At 36.8% G+C, this 20,565-nt stretch overlaps 1 protein-coding gene across 8 annotated transcripts in view; it reads left to right on the top strand.

Annotated features, from left to right (window-relative positions):
• RAPGEF6 (Rap guanine nucleotide exchange factor 6) overlaps positions 1–20,565 on the top strand; it is a 226,774-nt gene that overhangs the window by 172,800 nt on the left and 33,409 nt on the right. For 7 of the 8 annotated variants that reach the window (XR_007134590.1, XM_047778562.1, XM_047778560.1 and 4 more), the window contains 3 exons: positions 3,407–3,564; positions 12,078–12,318; positions 14,333–14,716. Coding sequence is in view for 7 of the 8 variants with exons in the window: in XM_047778562.1 (XP_047634518.1) it covers positions 3,407–3,564; positions 12,078–12,318; positions 14,333–14,716 (783 nt within the window). In the remaining variant the exon portion in view is untranslated. The remainder of the gene's footprint in view (positions 1–3,406; positions 3,565–12,077; positions 12,319–14,332; positions 14,717–20,565) is intronic. The other variant, XM_047778563.1, reaches the window with a different exon arrangement.

The raw sequence follows: 20,565 nt of genomic DNA, 5'->3' as shown, positions 1-20,565 counted from the left end.
TGAAAATTAGAAGTTAAAAAAAGTTAATTAATTTTGAATAATATCTGTAAATTAAGGCATAGCAATGTGTGGATATTTTTAACCTGAATATATTTACAGTTCAGGAAATCTGATTTTTTTTTTTAAATCATAGCTTTTATTTTGTTTTTTTTAGTCGTGGATTGCCTAAGTAACATCTTTATGTAATTCATTATAGCAGTTGCAGAAGTAGACTGCCTTATTTTCTTATTAGAAATTACTTTTTCTCTGCATTTCTTGTCAACATACTCTGTTTGCTTTTAATATTGGGATTATTTTTTATTTGCATATTTATATTTATGCAGCCTTTTTAAGTTTCATAATAAGATACTAAAATATACTTTTATTCTAAGTAAATTCAATGTCAGGTATTATTGAGGAATTTTTCAAAACTATCTTGTTTTTGTTACTGCATCACCCTCTCAGGAGAATGTTTTGGTAAGAAATGACATAATTCTTTGCAAATAGGTTTTATCAGTTCAGCTTCCAAACAAGCATGGATATTTTGCTAATTAAATACTTGTTTTATTCATGTCATAGCATGGGTTGTACATAACATTAGTATATTTTTTCATTTATATATACTCTCACCTTAATTACCATGAATTCGTAACCAGCTTTACCTTATTATAACTGCATAGTGTCATTTCTGTTGCTTATTTAAAATCAGAAGTAATATTAAATAATATCAATAAGAGAGATAAAGACTTAATATTTCACATACTTCCAAGTCTCTGCAGTGGATTCCACTTTATTACAACTGACACTGCCAATTCCCTTCAATAGAAGATTGTACGGTTTTAACATTGTTAAAGTTTCTTCTACTTTGATTATTTGTAGGACCAGCTAATCTTTGCTAGTTTGCTACTTTGGATTTAGTTACCCAAATTTCTGTGTCTAAAAACTGGCAGGTTTGTTTTCAGAAACCAAAGAAAGACCTGCATTTTTTTAAATCTTGATTTTTTTATGTAATGTGTATTGTTGCCAGAATACATAACAAAATTACAAGTAAAATATGTGTGAAAGCCCCCGTCCTTTTTTTGTCTTACCTAAGCCTTAAAACATTTAGTGCTAATCTTTAGGAATACACACCTACTTATAAGTAACCACCTTCACATAAATGAAAATTACCCATCAAATAAAATATGCCCTCTGCCTTATCTGTAAGATTAGAAGGCAGTCTCTCCCGGGAAAACAATTCCTTTTCCTGTAGTGCCTTTACTGTTGTTACCCATCCTCCCTCCCTCTCTATTTCAGTGTGAATTGCATGAGATCCTTTCTAAGTATGTGTTGTTCTATTTTCATTTTGGTAAAAAGTACTTCATTATGTTCTTAAAAATAGGAATTCTGTTTTCCTCTGTGTCACAATGTTTACCTACCTTACCCAGTTTTAATCTATGCTGCAATATTATTCACAGTTTTGAATTAGGTAACCAAAGTCCAGAAAGAAATTTCCCTGGGGTCATATAGCTAATAACCCAGTTCATTCTGCCATAGCTTGCTCTTGAAACACTTATCATTGCTTTCTTCCATGTCTTCACGCTTCTCCCTGACTTCTCTCTCTGTCTGGTCCTGGCTCTCTTCCTTGTCTGGCTACTAACAGTCCTTTAGCAGTTTATTTAACAGTCTCTGTACATCTTACATTGTTTCCCAATCTGCCAAAGTCCTCTTTTTAACTCCTAACATATTCTAGAAGTATCCTATTTCATTCAAACCTTAATCCATCCAATTCATCCCGTGATAATAGGTAAGTATTCTGTGACAATTTGTTTGTATGTGGGACAAATACTGAGTGGAATGCTGTGTTGAAAAAAATATAGGCCTTCCCATTGTGGCTCAACAGGTTAAGAATCCGACTAGTATCCATGAGGATACGGGTTCAGTCTCTGCCTTTGCTCATTGGGTTACGGATCTGATGTTGCCACAAGCGGTGGTATAGGTCACAGATGCAGCTCGGATTCCACATTGCTGTGGCTGTTGCTGTTGCTGTGGCTGTGGCTGTGGCCGGCACTTGCAGTTCCAATTCAGCTTCTAGCCTGAGAACTTCCACATGCAGCAGGTACAGCCCTAAAAAGAGATACAGATGGAGAGAGAGAGAGATAAGTATTAATATTAACCTAAAGCATCGGTTTTAACATAGCCAGAAATAAGTGGTATTCTGGTTATTGATGCTGATGGAAATCTTCTTTTCAGTGCTTTCCTCTGTGTAGGACTGTTTTGTTCTGTGTTTTATAAGATTTGAGGAAGTAACTAAACCTCAAGTGACAGAGTTGTGTATTTGTTTCTATTTTTTTCTCTTAGGTGGATTTAGAATTGCCTATTTAATACTTCTAAAATATTTTAAAGGAAGAGTTTTATTTGCTTAAATATGGCTATTTAGTTGATACTTGTTTTTGAATCTTTAAAGGGAATTAACTTTAGATGACTTGCTTTCTGCTTTAGTTTTAATGTTCTCATCGAGGAAACAGCCGAATAATGAGATTTGAAAGATCACGCAAGAAATAATGTGCCCTTAGAGTAAACTAGAGATGTAAAATTCGTTTTCTTCTGTTTTCATTTTAGATCCTCTTTTTCCTTCTCCTTTCTATTAGTCACATATTGCCATTAATGTTTTGTTATTCTCTGTGTCATCTTCCTGTTTTCTGTACTTGGCGGTTTGAGCAGTTCCCAGATTATTCCTATGTTTAAAGACCTCTTTCATTTTGTCACTTAAACCTGGCTCCATTGTTTGCTACAACCTGATATGTTTTTGACTTGGGTTCAGACCCAAGTCCATCCTTTGCCTAGAAGATTGCCAAGCTCTCCTGTCAAGAGAGAAAACCTTGCTGCAGTATGGCTGTGCATTGTTGGGTGCATTACTAGCATCTAATGAAACTGGCAGATCTCAAGGACTCCTCACTCAGGTTCATTTTCTCTACCAAAACCAGAGGAAACTAAATGTGAAATGTAAATATTTCTGTCTGACGTACATTTCACCTTTGAACAACACAATGGTTACTTCGTGTATAGCTTGTAGTTGGCCCTACATGTCTGTGGTTCCTCCACATCTGTTGATTTGACCAACCACAGACCATGTAGTGCTGTAGTATTCACTACTGTTGAGCAATATCTGTGCATAAGTAGACCGGCTTAGTTCAAACCTACTTTGTTCAAGGGTCAGCTATAGTAGAATTACCTAGATGTGTTAAGTTAAATTTTATTTGAGTATAATTGTTAAAAAACATTTTGTCTTCATTATTACAGTTGTCCTATCTTTTTAATTGCTGTACTATTTTAAAATCACCACTGTGAAATGTTTCTGTTGTGCCTTGGTGCACAGAGAACAGAAATGTTTACTATTAAGACTGCTTACATACCTTTGAAGTAATACTTGGCGTTTGTTTTGAAGTGATGGAGGCCTGAGCCAATCACAAGACGACAGTATTGTGGGAACAAGACACTGTAGGCACAGTCTGGCTATAATGCCTATCCCTGGAACACTCTCATCCAGCAGTCCTGACCTCCTGCAGCCTACCACCAGCATGTTGGATTTTTCTAATCCTTCAGGTAATTTTTGCTTATTTTATATAGCCCTTTTGGTAACTAATAGATATATAGGTCATTTGAGCCTTGTGCAACAAATACTAGGTTTGCTTGCAGCCCTCTTTTCTCACCTGCTTTGACTTAATGAAAATTATGTATTTTTGTCTAAACTGGAGTGGCAGTACTTCTTCCAACATGAAAGAGAAGTACACATTTTTTTGGTAACCCTAATCTGAGCAGTGGAATGAAAGCTGAGATAGGAGTTCCTGTTGTGGCTCAGCAGTAACGAACCCAACTGGTATCCATGAGGATGTTGGTTTGATCCTTGGCTACATTCAGTGGGTTAAGGATCCAGCATTGCCATGAGCCGCAGTATAAGTCATGGATGTGGCTCGGATCCCATGTGGCAGTGGCATATGCTGTGGCTGTAGCTCCAGTTGGACCCGTAGCTTGGGAACTTCCATATGCTGCAAGTGGGACCCTAAAAACAACAACAACAAAAAACAAAACGTAGATACTTCTTCTCAGCCAAGAAACATGTTATGAAGGGTGTAGAAGAGGAATAAGGCAGTTTATTTTACTCTTATGCTGTCTTACTTCCTGCTGTGATATACAGAAGTATATTAGTAGATTGCTAAAAATAATGATTTTTTTCCTCCAGTGCCTGAAGCTAAAGTTATTTTTGTCATATACAGTATTGTTAATTAAAGCACTATAGCATCTTTTTCATTGGTATTCAAACTTTCATGTGGTACATCAAGTTAATTTTTTCAGCATCTGTTCATGCTCAGAGGCAGAAAGTGTTATTTAACTATATAACGTAAAATTTCATTACAAGGAATAAACACTTTGAAGAATTATTTATATATTTGTCACTTGAATGGATTCGAGATGGCTTTCAATAAAGGACACATAACAATCAAAAACTGAAATATATTCTTGGGGCCAAGGAAAGGAGGGAAAAAACACCTCTGCAAAGATTAGCATAGTAATTCAGCTTCAGTTTTTACACTAAAGCTCTAGCACGAGTGTAAAAAGGGAAGAACTCAATTATGTAAATCTCAGTATTAGGTAGGAGGAAGTATAAATGTACGAGTAAAGTTTATGTTTTGTGTTTTTGTGTTTTTAGGGCTGCACCCGCAGCATATGGAGGTTCCCAGAGTAGGGGTCAAATAGGAGCTGTAGCCACTGGCCTATGCCACAGCAATGTGGGATCCGAGGCACATCTGCCACCTATACCGTAGCTCTTGGCAACACCAGATCCTAACCCACTAATTGAGGCCAGGGATCGAACCTGCGTCTTCATGGATACTAGTCAGATTGATTTCCACTGAGCCATGATGGGAACTCCAGCTTATGTATTCTTATAGCAACGTAAATAAAAAATGTAGGACATAACATAAAAACACAGTTGAAAATCATTTTTACGCATTGTTTTTCCTTTTTTTATTTCAGTTACTTCTTAACCTCTTTAGAGAGATTCCTAAACCCAATAATCTGTCTTTGATACATCCTACTCTGTACATGACTACCGCTGTTCTTTCTTAAAGTGAAGGTTTTATCGAGTTGTTACTTGGTTTAACATTTTCTAGTGATTTCTGTCAAGGTTTAGTCAGGAGGTTAAAAACTCCTCCAAATATTTGATCAGGAGTTAGTGTCAGAAATTGTTACCAGGAGTTCTTGTTGTGGCTCAGTGGGTTAAGAACCTGATACAGTGTCCATGAGGATGCAGGTTTGATCCCTGGCCTTGTTCAGTGGGTTAAGGATCCAGTGTTGGCACAAGCTACAGTGTAGGTCATAGATGCAGCTCAGATCCAGTGTTGCTATGGTTATGGTATAGGCCAGCAGCCTCAGCTCTGATTCAGTCCCTAGCCTGGGAATGTCCATGTGTTACAGGTGTGGCTCTTAAAAAAAAAAAAAAGAAAGAAAGAAAGAAAAATTGTTACAAAGGTACAGACTTTACCTAAAAGGGTAAACAAGCATGCGCTACAGTATCACAGTTAGGAACTACAAACTGGATTCAGCTTCTGGCATATGAAGGAAATGCCACTACCACAGTAAAAGAGTGTTGCTTGCGTGTTAACAAGAGCCACACACCGACTGAGAAAGAATATAAAGCAGAAAATTTCTTCTTTCTCCAACCTTGCTGTTTACCTCTGTTGCTCCTTTTTGGCAGAACCTCAGAGGAAGGCAGTTGACAAAAAAGAAATGTGCTTTGCAGAGTCCCAGCCACATGGTAGCAGGGCAGCATAGATTTGAAGCCTAAAGACAATAACCTAATAACTGTTGGTGTCCAGTTTTTATAGCATAATTATAAATCCCCTTTTTAACCTCATGTTTTGCCGTTTTCTGCACAGTTACCTCTTTTGTCTTTCCTGAGCGTGGAATGTACCTTCAGAACTCTTGTGTGCCACCTCTGGTGTTTTCTCCCTGCATATCCCATGAAATGTTTCTCATTCCTCGAGGCTGAGTTCAAATTTTACCTCATCTGGGAATCCCAGGTCTCTGCTGCAGAGTCAGTCCCCACTTTTCCAAAAATATCTAGCACATTTTCACTCTCTGCTGCTTCTTGGTAGCTGGGAAGTTATTTCTGTGTCTATGCGCATGTGTTTTTACATTGGTAGCCTAGGAATTTATTTCTGTGTCTTGTGCATGTGTTCCACAGCAGAAGTTCTTACACTACATTTACAAATAAAATATTTAAATACTACTGAAGCACAAACTAAATAAACATCTGTATTTTCATGAGATAAGTATTTAGGGACATATGATTTATAGATTGAACAATTTTTTTATGGCTCTGTTTTTGCCAGTGATATATTTAGAAGTGGGGCTGATAGGAGGTAAGGGATGGGAATCAGGGAGCAAATAGAGAAGTTGGGGATTTATCTGGGGGATCAAAAGGAAGAGGTTTGAATTATTAAAATTAGAAGCTATAAGTCCCATGGCACGGAAATTCAGATCTGTGAAGAGGATATGTTACTCAACTTGGTTTCAGACTCATTGCCTGTGATTGAAAACATATCGAAAGGGCTAAAGATGCCCTTTTAGAATCTCTTCAGAGAAGGTCAGTCTGCAAAGCTCAGTCTGCAGCCTCTGTCCATATCAGCGATATAAATTGAACACATATGAAATAGGAATTCAACTTAGACATTTTAAACCCAGAATGTGCAGCTTTATGAAAGGCCTCTGCAATGCTAATTGTATTTATGTTGAATAAAATACTCACAATCAGTTAATTTCAAATTCAGCTCCGTAAATCATATATGATAGCACTAGATTATCTGTGTACATCACTTATGTACATGTTGCAGTACAAGCGTGACATAGGCCAAATTTAATTTTTATCAGTCTTCATTTTAGTTTTGTTTATACTGCATGTTCTAAATTGTTACTGGAAAGTAAGGACAAAGCTACAGAACTGTTTAATAGTTTGCTTTTGATTGCTGACTTTTTTATGGTTTTGCTTTGTTTTTGCTGCCTACAGCTGTTGGTTTTTACTGTATCTAGAAGACTATATAGTATTATGTTACTTATGTTTGTATGTAGTGGTTTTTTTTTTTTTTTTTTAAGTCCAGGGTACAGAATTGAATGAAGTAGGAAGCAGAACTTTTCTATCCACTTACAAGGTTGCCAGTGTAAAGTGGCATGTATTCTTTTAGTCATTTTCTTTGGATATATATGATTTACTATACTCATGGAATCAGAGTATATATGCTATTATGTAACTTGAGAAAAGTTTTTCAGTTTTGGGATCTAATGTGAGATGAGGCTGAAAAGAATTCAGAATGCAGCTAAAAGGATTTTGAAGCTGAACTTTTTTTGAGTCTGAGTATGGAACTTTTTGCTTATTACTCTTTATCATTTAACAGCATAAATCTTTTCTCCAGTGTTTGGCAAACATCAAATTCTTGTTCCATTGCAAGTCTGAGTTACTTTAATTTTTAACTGTAAAACAACATGCAATTAGAGGGGGTTTTTTGGGCAGAGAACGGATAAAAGTCTCTGCTTTCCAGACTTAACAGTTGTTCATTTACTCCTTTATCCTTCCGGAAATTTCAATGCACATAAAACGTATGTACCATTCTCTTCACCTCAAATGATAAAGCTGTATTTTTTTCCCACTTAGCCCTGCAATATATCTTTAATACCTTTCTGTATCAGGATATATTTTTTGCCAAAGTTTTTTGAATATCTGATAGTATTCCATTTACTCAGTCCCCTTTTATTGGATATTCGCAGTGTTGCCTCAACCTCTGTGTTTTTTCATATCTTCATATGTTGTAGATTTACATTATAACTATATTTTTTAATTTACTGCTTCTTCTCTTGAATTATTATAAGCAAATCTCTGAGAGCAGAGACTTGGTATGTCTCATTTATTTCTATTTTGTCACCTAGACCCCTGTTGACATATAACAGGCACTCCATAAATATTTGTTCATTGATTAACATAATGAAGAGGTAGTCTTTTTTTTTATGATCATCTAAATACCTAAAAAATTTTTACATTTTTAGTGCAGTCTCAGGCTCAATATATGTATCCTTCAGTTATCTTATTTCTTAAATATTACTTATGCAAGATTATAGTTGGCACAGTAGAAAATTTGCCTTTTGGGAGTTCCTGTCGTGGCGCAGTGGTTAATGAATCCTACTAGGAACCATGAGGTTGCGGGTTCGGTCCCTGCCCTTGCTTAGTGGGTTAACGATCCGGCGTTGCCGTGAGCTGTGGTGTAGGTTGCAGACGCGGTTCGGATCCCGCGTTGCTGTGGCTCTGGCGTAGGCTGGTGGCTACAGCTCCGATTCGACCCCTAGCCTGGGAACCTCCATATGCCGCGGGAGCAGCCCAAGAAATAGCAAAAAGACAAAAAAAAAAAAAGAAAAAATTTGCCTTTGGTTGAAAGTCCCAAGTAGCTGAATTTCAGGTCTTGAATTCAATTACCTGTAATGTAAGAACTTTATTAATTAAATATGAATTATAAGACTAATAAATGGAAGTTTCAACATGGCACAGTGGGTTAATGATCTGGCTTGCCTCTTAAGAAGGCACCAGTTCAATCCCCGGCCCAGTGCAGTGGGTTAAGGATTCAGCATTGCTGCAGCTGTAACATGGGTCACAACTTTGGCCCAGATTCAGTGCCTGGCCCGAGAACTTCCATATTCATTGGGTACAGCCGAAAAAGAAAAAAGACTGATAAATGAATGCTGTGCTTCTCCAACATTCTTTTTAAGTGTCTGTTTTGCTTATGGGATTATATTTTTATGTGCATTCTAGCTTTGTACCTAAAATTTGAAATGATTAGATCATTCTTGATTCAGCTTTATTCTAACCTCATATTTACCATTCATCTAATTAATTAACATTTTAGTGTCTGTATTATATGCCATTCATGATGTTCTCCCACTAACAAACATATTTGTAAAGAATATGTGTGTACTCTACAGGAAATAATTCTAAAGTGGAAAAAGATTTTCTCTGACTCTGATAACAGTGCAGAGAATTTTTTTTCCTATTATGTCTCTGAAAAGGTTTTCCAAGTTGACATTTAGTATCCTGGCGAATTGACCAGGATTTGGGTTATGGAGTACTCTTTGGATAATTCCGTTTGTGGATATATTCTAGAGTTACCCATTTATGATGCCTGACCCTCTTATATGACTATATAACAGTTTGTTCTTTGCATGAAAAAGATAGGGTTTTAAACAGAGTATGACTTTTTTACACTATAGCAGGATACACAAAATACACATATCTTTTCCTCCCTAGACATTATAGTGTGTTAGTAGCAAGAGAAGAAAACATGAAATGGGTGCAAATTTCCAACCTGTCTTTGTGAATAAACTTTCCTCAAAAAATTAATATTCCCTCAAGATCAGCCAGCTCCTCTGGCTAAGGCTTCACCCCCAAAGACCTAGTAAATAATGCAACTCTAGAGCCCTGGACAATGTGACCTATTTTTGTGAAGAATATAGGAACAATACACGTATTAATAATAGTTGTTTGACCCCTTTTCTAGAGTTAAAAGGGATAATGAGTAGTTCCCATTATGGCTCAGAGGCAGTGAATCTGACCATTATCCTTGAGGATACAGGTTTCATCCCCAGGCTTGCTCAGTGGGTTAGCATCTGGCGTTGCTCTGAGCTGTAGTGTAGATCACAGACAAGGCTCAGATCTGGCGTTGCTATGGCTGTGGGGCAGGCCGGCAGCTTCCGCTCCAATGCAGCCCCTCGCCTGGGAACTTCTTTTTTTTTTTTTTGCTTTTTAGGGCTGCACCCACGAAGTATGGAGGTTCCCAGGCCAGAGGTTGAATCAGAGCTACAGCCACCACAACATGGATCCAAGCTGCGTCAGTGACCTACACCACAGCTTATGGCAACGCCGGATCCTTAACCCACTGATCAAGGCCAGGGATCAAACCCGCAGCCTCATGGTTCCTAGTCGGGTTCATTTCCGCTGTGCCACAATGGGAGCTCTGTAGCCTGGGAACTTATATATGTCAGAGGTGTGGCCCAAAGAAAGCAAAAAAAAAAAAAAAAAGGGTGGGTGGATACTGAAACACTTTTGTCCAGTACCTTTCTCTTAGCAAAGTATAATTTCCAACTGCATGCATTTTCCAGCGCAGAGTAGAAAAACATTTCATTAGACTGTCTTAAGACCCTACTTATGCCTTGAAGACTTAGAAACCTTATAATGTCAGCAAAACCCTGAGGATTGACTCATTTGCAAAGAAATATGAACAAGAGGCATGTGGTGACTCAGATTTTTGTGTACTTCAAGAAAAGGAAATGTGGTGCATACACTCTACAAAAAGGACTTGAGTAGGTGAAGCATTCTGCTTCCAATTTGATATTAGACCTAGGACGTTCAACATCTTTAAGAATCCTTCCTGGAATTGTATTCACAGGTATTCAGTTCACTTTTCCAGTCCTAGGAGTCAGTCTCTCTCTTTTTGTAGCCTCAGCCTCTCTGCATACTTTCTGAGAAATTATTTTTTTGCCACATCTATTTCATTACTCTTCTCTTTTCTTTAACTAGAATTATGCTTAAGATGGTTTTGAGATACATTTGTATTTTTATTTTCCTCTTAAAGTTAACAGTGTATACAATGCAAAGAAAGTAGTACTTGACAAATGAAATACAATTACTTGAGCCACCATAATCTCTCCAGCCCACCCCACTATGCACATCACCATAAAACCCCTAACTTAGGAGAAGTTTTTATAACAATTTATTATCATAGATAATGATTTAGCATATGTTCATGTTGTCAAATCACTTTTCACTTATATTTAATTATTTAAAAATTAGCCTGCTATCATCATATTGAACATTGTTCAAGAGTATTAGCCAATGCCATTATGACAAGAAAAAGGAATAAGAGTAAGAAGGGAAAACATGTTGTGTATGTACATACTGTATAAACATTTATCTTGAGTTAAGATTTCTTATAATAGCAGAAGCCACAAAAGCAAAGACTTAGATATAACTACATGAATATTTTAATTTTTGTTGGTTTTTTGTTTTGTTTTTGTCTTTTTTTAGAGCTACACCTGCGGCACATGGAGATTCCTGGGCTAGGGGTCTAATCAAAGCTGTTACCGCCAGCCTATGCCAGGGCCACGGCAATGTGGGATCCGAGCCACTTCTGCCACCTACACCACAACTCACGGCAAGGCCGGATCGTTAACCTGCTGAGCGAGGCCAGGGATTGAACCCGCAACCTCATGGTTCCTAGTAGGATTCATTGACCACTGAGCCACAACGGGAACTCCTATTTTTAATTTTTGTGTTAAAATATATAATTGTAGAATCTGAGAAGAACATTTGCCACCCGATAGTAGGCTATGTTAGTATTTAGTGTAATTCAATAGGAAAAAGCATAAAGAATTCCAAAGGTATTTTTAAAAAGACATACTAATGGCTTATTATACCAGTGAGTATCACCAGCAACCAAAGAAGTGAAATACATAATTATGACATATTTTTGGAGGAAGAGAAGCATAGGGCCTTCAAAATGGGGGAAAAAAAGTTTTAATAAACAGTTGTGATAAGTGTGACTAAAATTGCTCTCTTTACACCCTAGGTTGATAAAATATTATAACTATCATTGAGGACAGTTCAGAAATATATTTCAAAAACCTAAACAGTAATGTTAACTTAAAGGAAAATGGTATGCAACCTAATGTCTGTGATCAGTTCTGAAATATACATTATGGAGTCCTCTGCCTCCGTTAAAAGTGTTTTGTTGAAGAATATTTAATGATGTCATAGTGCTTATAAATAAACAAAAAGTGTTGTCTCTTCCAAATCATGTGATGACTCTGATTTTTCTTTTTTCTTTGAACATACATGAGTATTTTGTTACCTGAAATGATACATTTGTTTATTAATAAATGTAACAGTGATTTCTGTTAACTTTCTGAAATAGAAATGTATATTTTACTGTTTAGATGAATCATTGTCTTCCAGGTTGCTTTTTGCAGAGTTTAAAAATCATTTTCTTGAAAATAACAGGGTATATTTTGTGTTTATACAGATATTCCTGATCAAGTTATAAGAGTTTTCAAAGCAGATCAACAAAGTTGCTACATTATCATCAGTAAAGACACCACAGCTAAAGAAGTTGTTTGTCAAGCTGTTCATGAATTTGGTTTAACTGGTGCATCCGACACATATTCTCTCTGTGAAGTTTCTGTTACCCCTGAGGGTGTCATAAAGCAGAGACGACTTCCAGACCAGTTCTCCAAATTAGCTGATAGAATTCAGCTCAATGGAAGGTGAATGTGCTTATTAATGAGTATTTCTACGTGTGTTTTTAGAGATTCCAGGTTTAAAACATATTTTAAGGAGGAACATATTTTAGGGCCATTGAGCTCTCTCTGAAATTACCATAGGCTTTCTCTTTTTTCAGCTTCCTTTGTCTCCTTATTATGTAAATAGAATCAGGAGAGTGTTAGCGTTTGGTAAGTGCTCCCTGAAAGTGGGGGAGAAGAAAGGGAGGATGGTGTTGTGAACTATTGTGGCCCTCCTGCTAAAACAGCTGGTGTAGCCCAGCCCCTGTTTTTACAGAGGAGGAAACTGTGTGATACATGTTTTTATATGTATCTGAGTGTACATAGGTAAATTTATAGATTTGTTTTTTAAATTACCAGTATGTACTTTGGGCAAAAGAAGCCATAATTTTCATAACTGTTTGTCTTAAGTAGTTTTCCTTCTATGACTATACAGGGATTTTTTTTTTTTACTTTTAATTTATTCTGAAAATTATTTGAGCAACTCGAAAATGGTTTCAGTAGTACATTTGTTATTTGCTCTGGTCATTTTCTCTGGCAAGAATGCAGTCTTTTTAGTGATCCCAGAGTCATATGTAGGATAAGATCCTTAGAAACCTTAAAATGACTGTTCATTGTGATCACGCTTAAGAGAGTGGATTAACTCTGCTTTGCTAGCTGTACATAGTGATTAAAAACATGGACCCTGGAGCCATACTGCCCAGATTCAAATACCTGGTCTGAGTGAGTGACCTTTATAGCAAGTTGTTTAGTTTCTCTTTGACTGAATATTCTCATCAATAAAATGAAATGATAATAATAGAACCTACTTTATAGGAATGGTATGAGAATTAAATGGGTTAATAAACATAACTTTATAAATGTTAGATATAATTCCCTATAGTATGAATTTCAGCACTTATTTATGGAACTCTCTTAGGTGTGTGAATTTATAAAGGCAGAAGAAGTATATAGTTCTTTGACAATAAGAAATAGGTGGACACAAACTTAGGCGGAGACCAAGATGTATAATTAGAAAAGAATGAAGTAAAAGCTACACGTGATACAATAGATAGCCTCTTATGCAGCAACTGCCCTTTATAAGATATTTCCCAATTGTGCATTCTTTTCTTAACCTGTCTCGTAGCTTTTAAGTGCCATAGAAATGTTCACCTGAAAAAATGAAATGCAAATGAAGATCTTTTTTATGGTTGCTGATCACTGCCCTCTGTTGGAATGAGGTTTTGTATTTATCAAGGGAGGAATCATAAGTAGAAGAGTTTTCCCTCCTTCATGGGTTTTATCCTTTGCTTCTCTTGGAAATTTAAAAGAAAAAAAAAAAGGAAGTGAGTGCAGCAGCAATGTCTGAATAGAGATGTTAACAGTCTTGATTGAGTTTATTCATGCTGACTGTGCACAGCTGCTTGTACAGTACCTGGTATGTGTCATATACTCTCATAGAGCTTCTGTTTTCAAGAATATACATAAGATTGATGGCACATCATCTCGTGTATTTAGTTTCCTAAAATGATAAAGTTCACAGGGTAATCCACATTATTATTATTATTTTTTTACTCTTTAAAATAAGAGGTGTCAGGGATTCCTGCCGTGGTGCACTGGGTTGAGAATCTGACTACAGTGGCTCAGGTCACTGCAGAGGTTCGGGTTTGATCTCCAGCCCTGTGCAGTGGATTAAAAAGATCTGACATTGCCATAGCTACAGCATAGGTCTCGGCTGAGGCTCAGATTTAATTCCTGGCTCAGGAACTTCCATGTGCTAATGGGTGCAGCCATCACAAAAATTAATAAATAAAAATGTGATGTCAAAAGATGGAATGGAAGGACAGTGTCTCTAAAATCTTATTTAAAATGTCAGTGTTCCATTTTTATCCTTAATATTCTGCTGACATTTCTTGCAAAAAGTTGTAACAGTGTGATGATGTTTTGACAACAGTGATAAAGAGGAAAAGTGCTCTTTAAAATGTGAAATCACTTATAAAAAACAATTTTCTTCTTTTAGGTATTATTTGAAAAATAACATGGAAACAGAAACCCTATGTTCAGATGAAGATGCTCAAGAACTAGTTAAGGAAAGCCAGCTATCCATGCTGCAACTCAGTACTATTGAGGTGGCCACTCAGCTGTCAATGAGGGATTTTGATTTATTTCGTAATATCGAGCCTACTGAATATATTGATGACCTTTTTAAGTTAGATTCCAAAACAGGAAATACTCACTTGAAAGAATTTGAGGATATTGTAAACCAAGAGACATTCTGGGTTGCCTCGGAGATTTTAACCGAATCAAATCAGCTCAAACGAATGAAGATCATTAAACATTTTATTAAAATTGCACTTCATTGTCGAGAATGTAAGAACTTCAACTCCATGTTTGCAATAATAAGGTAAATTTGTACAAATATTTACATGGTTTTTTTTCATGATACTATACATGAAGCTGATTTTCTGCTTCGATATTAAATGGCTAGGAGAAGAAAATTTCCATTAATAGTTTCCATTGTGGTGATACTGACTTTTTCTCTTTTTGTTTCTTCCATCTTTGAGTCATTTAAACCTTTTTTTCCCTGGTAAATATAGGTGATTGCCTTTTCAATTTTTTTCCTTTCTCCCCTTTTGAGGGATCATACCCTCCTGGATATATGCCCAATAGCTGGTGTTCATCATCAGACTTGTGTACTGTGCAGAAGCCATTACCTGCCTCACTGTGATTCGGCACAGTGTGGTATCAGCTTAGAGTGGAGGTATCAGCTTAAACAGTTGCTGTTTTAAAGACCCCTTCCTGTTTCCTACAGACTGTATGATGTATCAGTTAATGTGTTGCCACTCAAACAAGCTGGGCCATTAGAGTTATAAAAATCCTTCAGAGTTTATGAGCCCAGGAAGTGTGGATGGTTAATGAGCTCCTGGGAATCTTCTTTCTTCTGCTCACTTACTATGAGAAGCTAGGTGTAGTAATTTATTTTCTCACCCTCATCTAGCACAATACTGATCAACAGAAGGATTCCTTCTCAAAGTAAGTGTAGTTTTAAAGGTGAAGAGTAGTTGTGATTTGTTCTATTTATAATTCCTATAAGCATAATAACCACCTTAACCACTCCTATCTCTGCACACCCTCCAAAAAATTATTATTTGTTCTTAGTGCTCATATGAGATAAAATTAGAATCTTTATAAGAATTTTTTAATCATTAATATGTCCTGGTAATATAAAATTCATTTATGAAATTAACTAGTGGATGTGATTAAATAGACTCGGTGGAAGGAGTGTTGAGTAGAGATGAACAGAGTGACCTTTGGAGTCAGCAACTCCTGTGTTTGAATTTTACCTCTTCTGTGTAGTAGCAGTGGGTCAGTGGAAAATTGAAGACTAGTTTCTCACCTGTGAAATTCAGGAATTACAATACCTACCCCACAGTTTTTAACAGCTTGTCTAAAACAGGAACAAAGGTGCCATTGATAAACACTTAGAAGGCTAGAAATTGAAACTATTTGTAGAGATTTGAGAGTTACGGGCTCAGTTTTGGAGTACTCAATTTAAAAAAAATAATAATTGACCCCAAAAAGAGATCTCTGTGTAAAAAGAATGTCCAAAGAAAATGGTAGAGGGCTAAAAATCATGCCTTAATGTCCATCTTCAGGGCGGGGTTAAAGAAGAGAGTCCAGCCAGAGAGATAGAAGATCAATACAAGAATAGGACAGCACGGTTATGATGGTGTCATTAAAGCCAAGGAAAGAGAATGATTTGAGAAGAGGTGGTGGACAGTAGCCGCAAGATGGATATAAGAAAGGCCTGGGATTTGGTTAGGAGGCTTTGCTTTGGTTAGGAGGTTTGTTTTGTTACAAACAACGTTTTATCAAATGTATTTTATAGTTCATGTAAAGTTTATTGCTTTGTATTCTTATATTTTATATTAAAATACATTAAAGAATGTAAAGGACATTAACTTTTCAGCAGAGATGATATAGCTCAATCAATCGCTTATAGCTGGAATTAAATAGCATATTTTATTACTTGAGTTCTCTTTTTCTGTCTCACCAAGGTTTTGTCAGTTTTGCCTGCCATCTCACGAAACCTGTTCTTAATTTCATTGATTTCTCTATTGTTTTTCTGGTCTCTTACTTCATTTATTTCTGCTCAGATCTTTGTTATTTCCCGAAGGGCTTAGGTTTCTTTTTTTTTTTTTTTTTTTAGTGTCTAGTTTCATATCTAAACTTGGGTAATTTATTTGAGATCTTTCTTAATATGGGCGTTCATCACCATGAATTTCTGTCTTGGAGCTTTTCTTGAAGCATCCCTCAGATTTTGATATGTTGTATATCCATTTTCCTTTGTTTAGGGGTATTTTTAATTTCCCCTTTGATTTCTTTGACACATTGGTTGTTTAGGGATGTTCTGTTTAATTTCCACATGTTTGTGGATTTTCCATTTTTCCTCTTGTTGTAATAACTAGTTTTACACCATTATGGTCAGAAAAGATACTTGGTATGATTTCAGTCTTCATAAATTTGCTAGGACTTGTTTTGTGGCTTATATGACCTATCCTGGAGGATGTTTTGTACATGCTTGAGAGGAATGTGTATCTGTATCATTGGATAGAATGTCCTGTGTATATCTATTAGGTCCATTGACCTAAAGTATAGTTCAAGTTCCCTGTTGATTTTTTTTTTTTTTGGTCTGAATGATAGTTCCATTGCTGAAAGTGTGCTATTGAAGTCCCCTGTTGTTATTTTTGTCCCTTACGGTGTTGTCCTTTTCTACCTTCAGATTTGTTGGCATTTGGTTAAATCTGTTTAGGTGTTGAGTGTGTACATATTTATAGTTGTGAGGTCTTCTTGCTGAGTTGACTCCTTGGTCTTTTATATAAAGACCTTCTTAACATTTTTGGCTTAAAGACTATTTTGTCTGATACAAGTAACCCTACTCTTGGCTTCCACTGGCATCGAATGTTTTTCTATCCCTTCACTTTGAGCTTATGTTTCCTTTAAGCTGAATCGAGTCTCCTGTAGGCAGTATATGGTTGGATTTTGTTTTTTTATTCACGTGTCACTGTGCTCTTCGATTGGAGAGTTCAGTCCATTATCCTAATTATTGCCATCTAATTGTTTGGATGTTTTTTAATTCTTTTGCTAATTTTTACTCTATTGCTGTTTTCCTTTGTGAATTGGTGCTTTTTTATGGTGGTATGTACTGATTCCCTTTTCTTTATCTTTTATGAGTCCATTGTAGATTTTTGCTTTGTGGTTACCATGAGACTTGTATGAAACATCTTAGCGATCTAACAGTCGTATTTGATGTTGATAAAATTTCAGGGACTTATAAAGCTCTACTCCCTCTTTTATGATTTTAATTTCAACAATTTGTCTTTTTATATTGTGTATTCATTCACAAATTGTAGTAGCTAGAGTTATTTTTATTCTCTTGTTCTTTAACCCTTATAGTCTCGTCATAATACAATGTTGAGAATTTTTTAAAATATAGCTATATACTTAGCTTATTCAGAGGGTCATATATTTTCATATGTCTTCATATTAGTCTTAGCATTATTTCATTTTCAGTGTGAAGAAGTTCTTTTAGCATTTCTTGTAAGACATATCTGGTGGTGATGAATTTCTCAGCTCTCATTTTTTTGGGGAAGTCCTTTGTTTCCCTAGGATAACTTTGGGAGAGTACTCTTTATTGATAATTTGGGGTTTTTTGGCACTTTGAGTATCAGTCTACTCTCTCCTGGCCTATAAGGGTTCTACTGAGAAATCTGCTGACAACCTAATGGGGTTTTCTTTGTAAGTTGCAGTCTTTTTTATTCTTGGTGCCTTTAGAACTCCGTCTTTGATTTTTGACAGTTTTATTTTAATGTCTTGGAGAAATTTGTTTTTGATTGAAATAATGGTTTAACTAGTTTCATGAACTTAAATGTCTAGATCTCTTCTAATTTTTATGAACTGCCTTCAGGATATAAAAACCTTGTGTCATTCTTGCTATAGATTCTGAGCCTTTCTTTGTGTGGATACACCTGCTCCATGCTTCTTGCTCCCTCTTGTGGCAGAATTTGAAGCTTATATGTCTTCTCTGTATTGTAGGTTGTTGTATCATGTCAACTGCTTTCAGCTTTGTGGTTTCTTCTCTGCTCAGACTCCAGCCTATTTTTTGTGCATGTTTGCTATGTACCAGAGCTTTCTCTCAGGACCTTGCACAGGGATCCAGTAGTAGACTACAGGGAGGTATAAGTTTGTATATGGTGAGCTGCAAGGATCTTGAGTACATTTGGTGGGGGGGATTTTTTTTCTCTTTTTCTTTTTGGCTGCATCTATGGCGTGTGGAATTTCCCAGGCCAGGGATCAAACCCACGCCACAGCAGCAGCCTGAGCTGCTGCAGTGACAACACCAGATCCTTAACCTGCTGCAACACAGGAGAACTCTTGTTGGGAGGATTTACTGGTGAAGTTTTTCCATGTGGCTTATGGACGGGTTTCCTTTTGGAATCCAGAAACAGTTATCAGGAACTGCATTCCTTTAATACCCTCCTGAAAACTTGCATGCCACTCTTCTGATCTGCTCTCTCCTCCCAGTCATGATACTCCACTTGAGTGCTGCAAGAGAGAGTGAGTGTCTTTGGCAGCATCCCACACATCGAGTGGAGTCAGGCATTCACTCACTGGCTCTTCTTTCTCCTGGGGAAAATCATGGGCTGTCTGGTGCAGCCTTGGGGAAGGAGTGATGCCAGCAAAGTCAAGCTGTTCCTGCCCCAGTGCATCCAGACTCTTTTGTTCTTTTCTGTTGTTTTACTAACAAGAGAGTGCTTGAATTTTTCTGGAAACCTGAATCTCACAAATGCTCTTTTCTTTGTGGGTGACCATCCAAGTAAGTGTTCTCCAGGTGTTCCCAGACTAGCCGAGAGGGGTCAGAACCATCTCATAGGACCTTGTAGAATGCACAAGCAGTACCCAAGTCTTGCCTGCCTATTATCCAGTACACCAGTGGATGAGGCTCCTCTCAGGTCCCTTGACCTGTGGTTCTGGGTCTGACAACTCCCACAGAGGCACTTCTCTTCATAGGTAGATTACAAATTTTTGTGTTTTAGGGAGGGGGTAAAATGAGGGAAGTCTTAAAGACACTATGATGCTACCATCCCACCATCTCTTGCTTGAAGTTTGTTTTCTACTCATTTCTTGAACAAAGGCTAATGGGAATTAAATTCCCTGAGCATATTGAGTGTTTTTCTATTGCCTTTGAAGTTCATTATAAGTTTATTTGGCTTTAAAATTCCAGTCTCACATATTATTTCATGGCAACCACATTGATAATGGCTCTATAACTAACATTTTATAGAGCTGTTCAAGTTTCTGAGTTTACTCCCCTTATTTGCTCTATTTATTGGTTGTTAGGGCTGTACCCTCGGCATATGGAGGTTCCCATGCTAGGGCTCCAGTTGGAGCTACAGCTTCCGGCCTATGCCACAGCCACAACGTCAGATCCAAGCCGCATCTGCTACCTGCACCACAGCTCACAGCAATGCCTGATCCTTAACCCACTGAGCAAGGCCAGGGATCGAACCCTCAACATCATGGTTCCTGGTCGGATTCGTTTCCACTGTGCCACGATGGGAACTCCCTATTTGTTTATCTTTAAAGTCTCTTACCTTTACATCAATTTGAGGTTCTACAGAACTGTAGTAGCTGTTGATTCTATAGATTCAGCTCTTCTTTTGTTTCCGGAAAGTTTTCATAAATTGTACTTTTGAATATTTTTCAGTTATTTTTGTCTCTTCATGGCTACCAGTTATATAAATTTGAGATGTCCTTTGGCTTCCATGTCCATTATCTTTTCTCTAGTTCTTTTCAACTCTGTCCATTTCCATTGATTGCTTTTGTCATTCCTTGCCTTAAAGTCACTTGCCCAAAGTCTCAGCAAAGTCTCTTTTTTTATCTTTTTGTAGGTTCTAATGTTGCCTTCATTTCTGTGTTATCTTTTCTTCCGTTTCTTTTCTGAGCTTTACTTGTTAATTTTTTTTAATCAGCTTATAATTTTTTCCCAAACTCTTATATTACTGTATTACTCTTTATTAAGTCATATGAAATCATGGCTAAGTCAGTCCTAGCTTTTATTTTATTGTTGAAACATTCTTCTGCTTTATGGTGTTTAAGTTTTTGTTGGTCCTAGTAGCAGCATGTCACGGCTTCTGTGTTCGTTCCTTCTGTTTGAACAATAGGAATTTGGCTTCACTGTCTACCTGCAGG

The sequence above is a fragment of the Phacochoerus africanus genome, chromosome 4 (assembly GCF_016906955.1).
Source record: "Phacochoerus africanus isolate WHEZ1 chromosome 4, ROS_Pafr_v1, whole genome shotgun sequence".
Taxonomy (NCBI): Eukaryota; Metazoa; Chordata; class Mammalia; order Artiodactyla; family Suidae; genus Phacochoerus; species Phacochoerus africanus.
The sequence above is the reverse complement of the archived record's forward strand: the minus strand, read 5'-3'. Positions and strand labels throughout refer to the sequence as shown.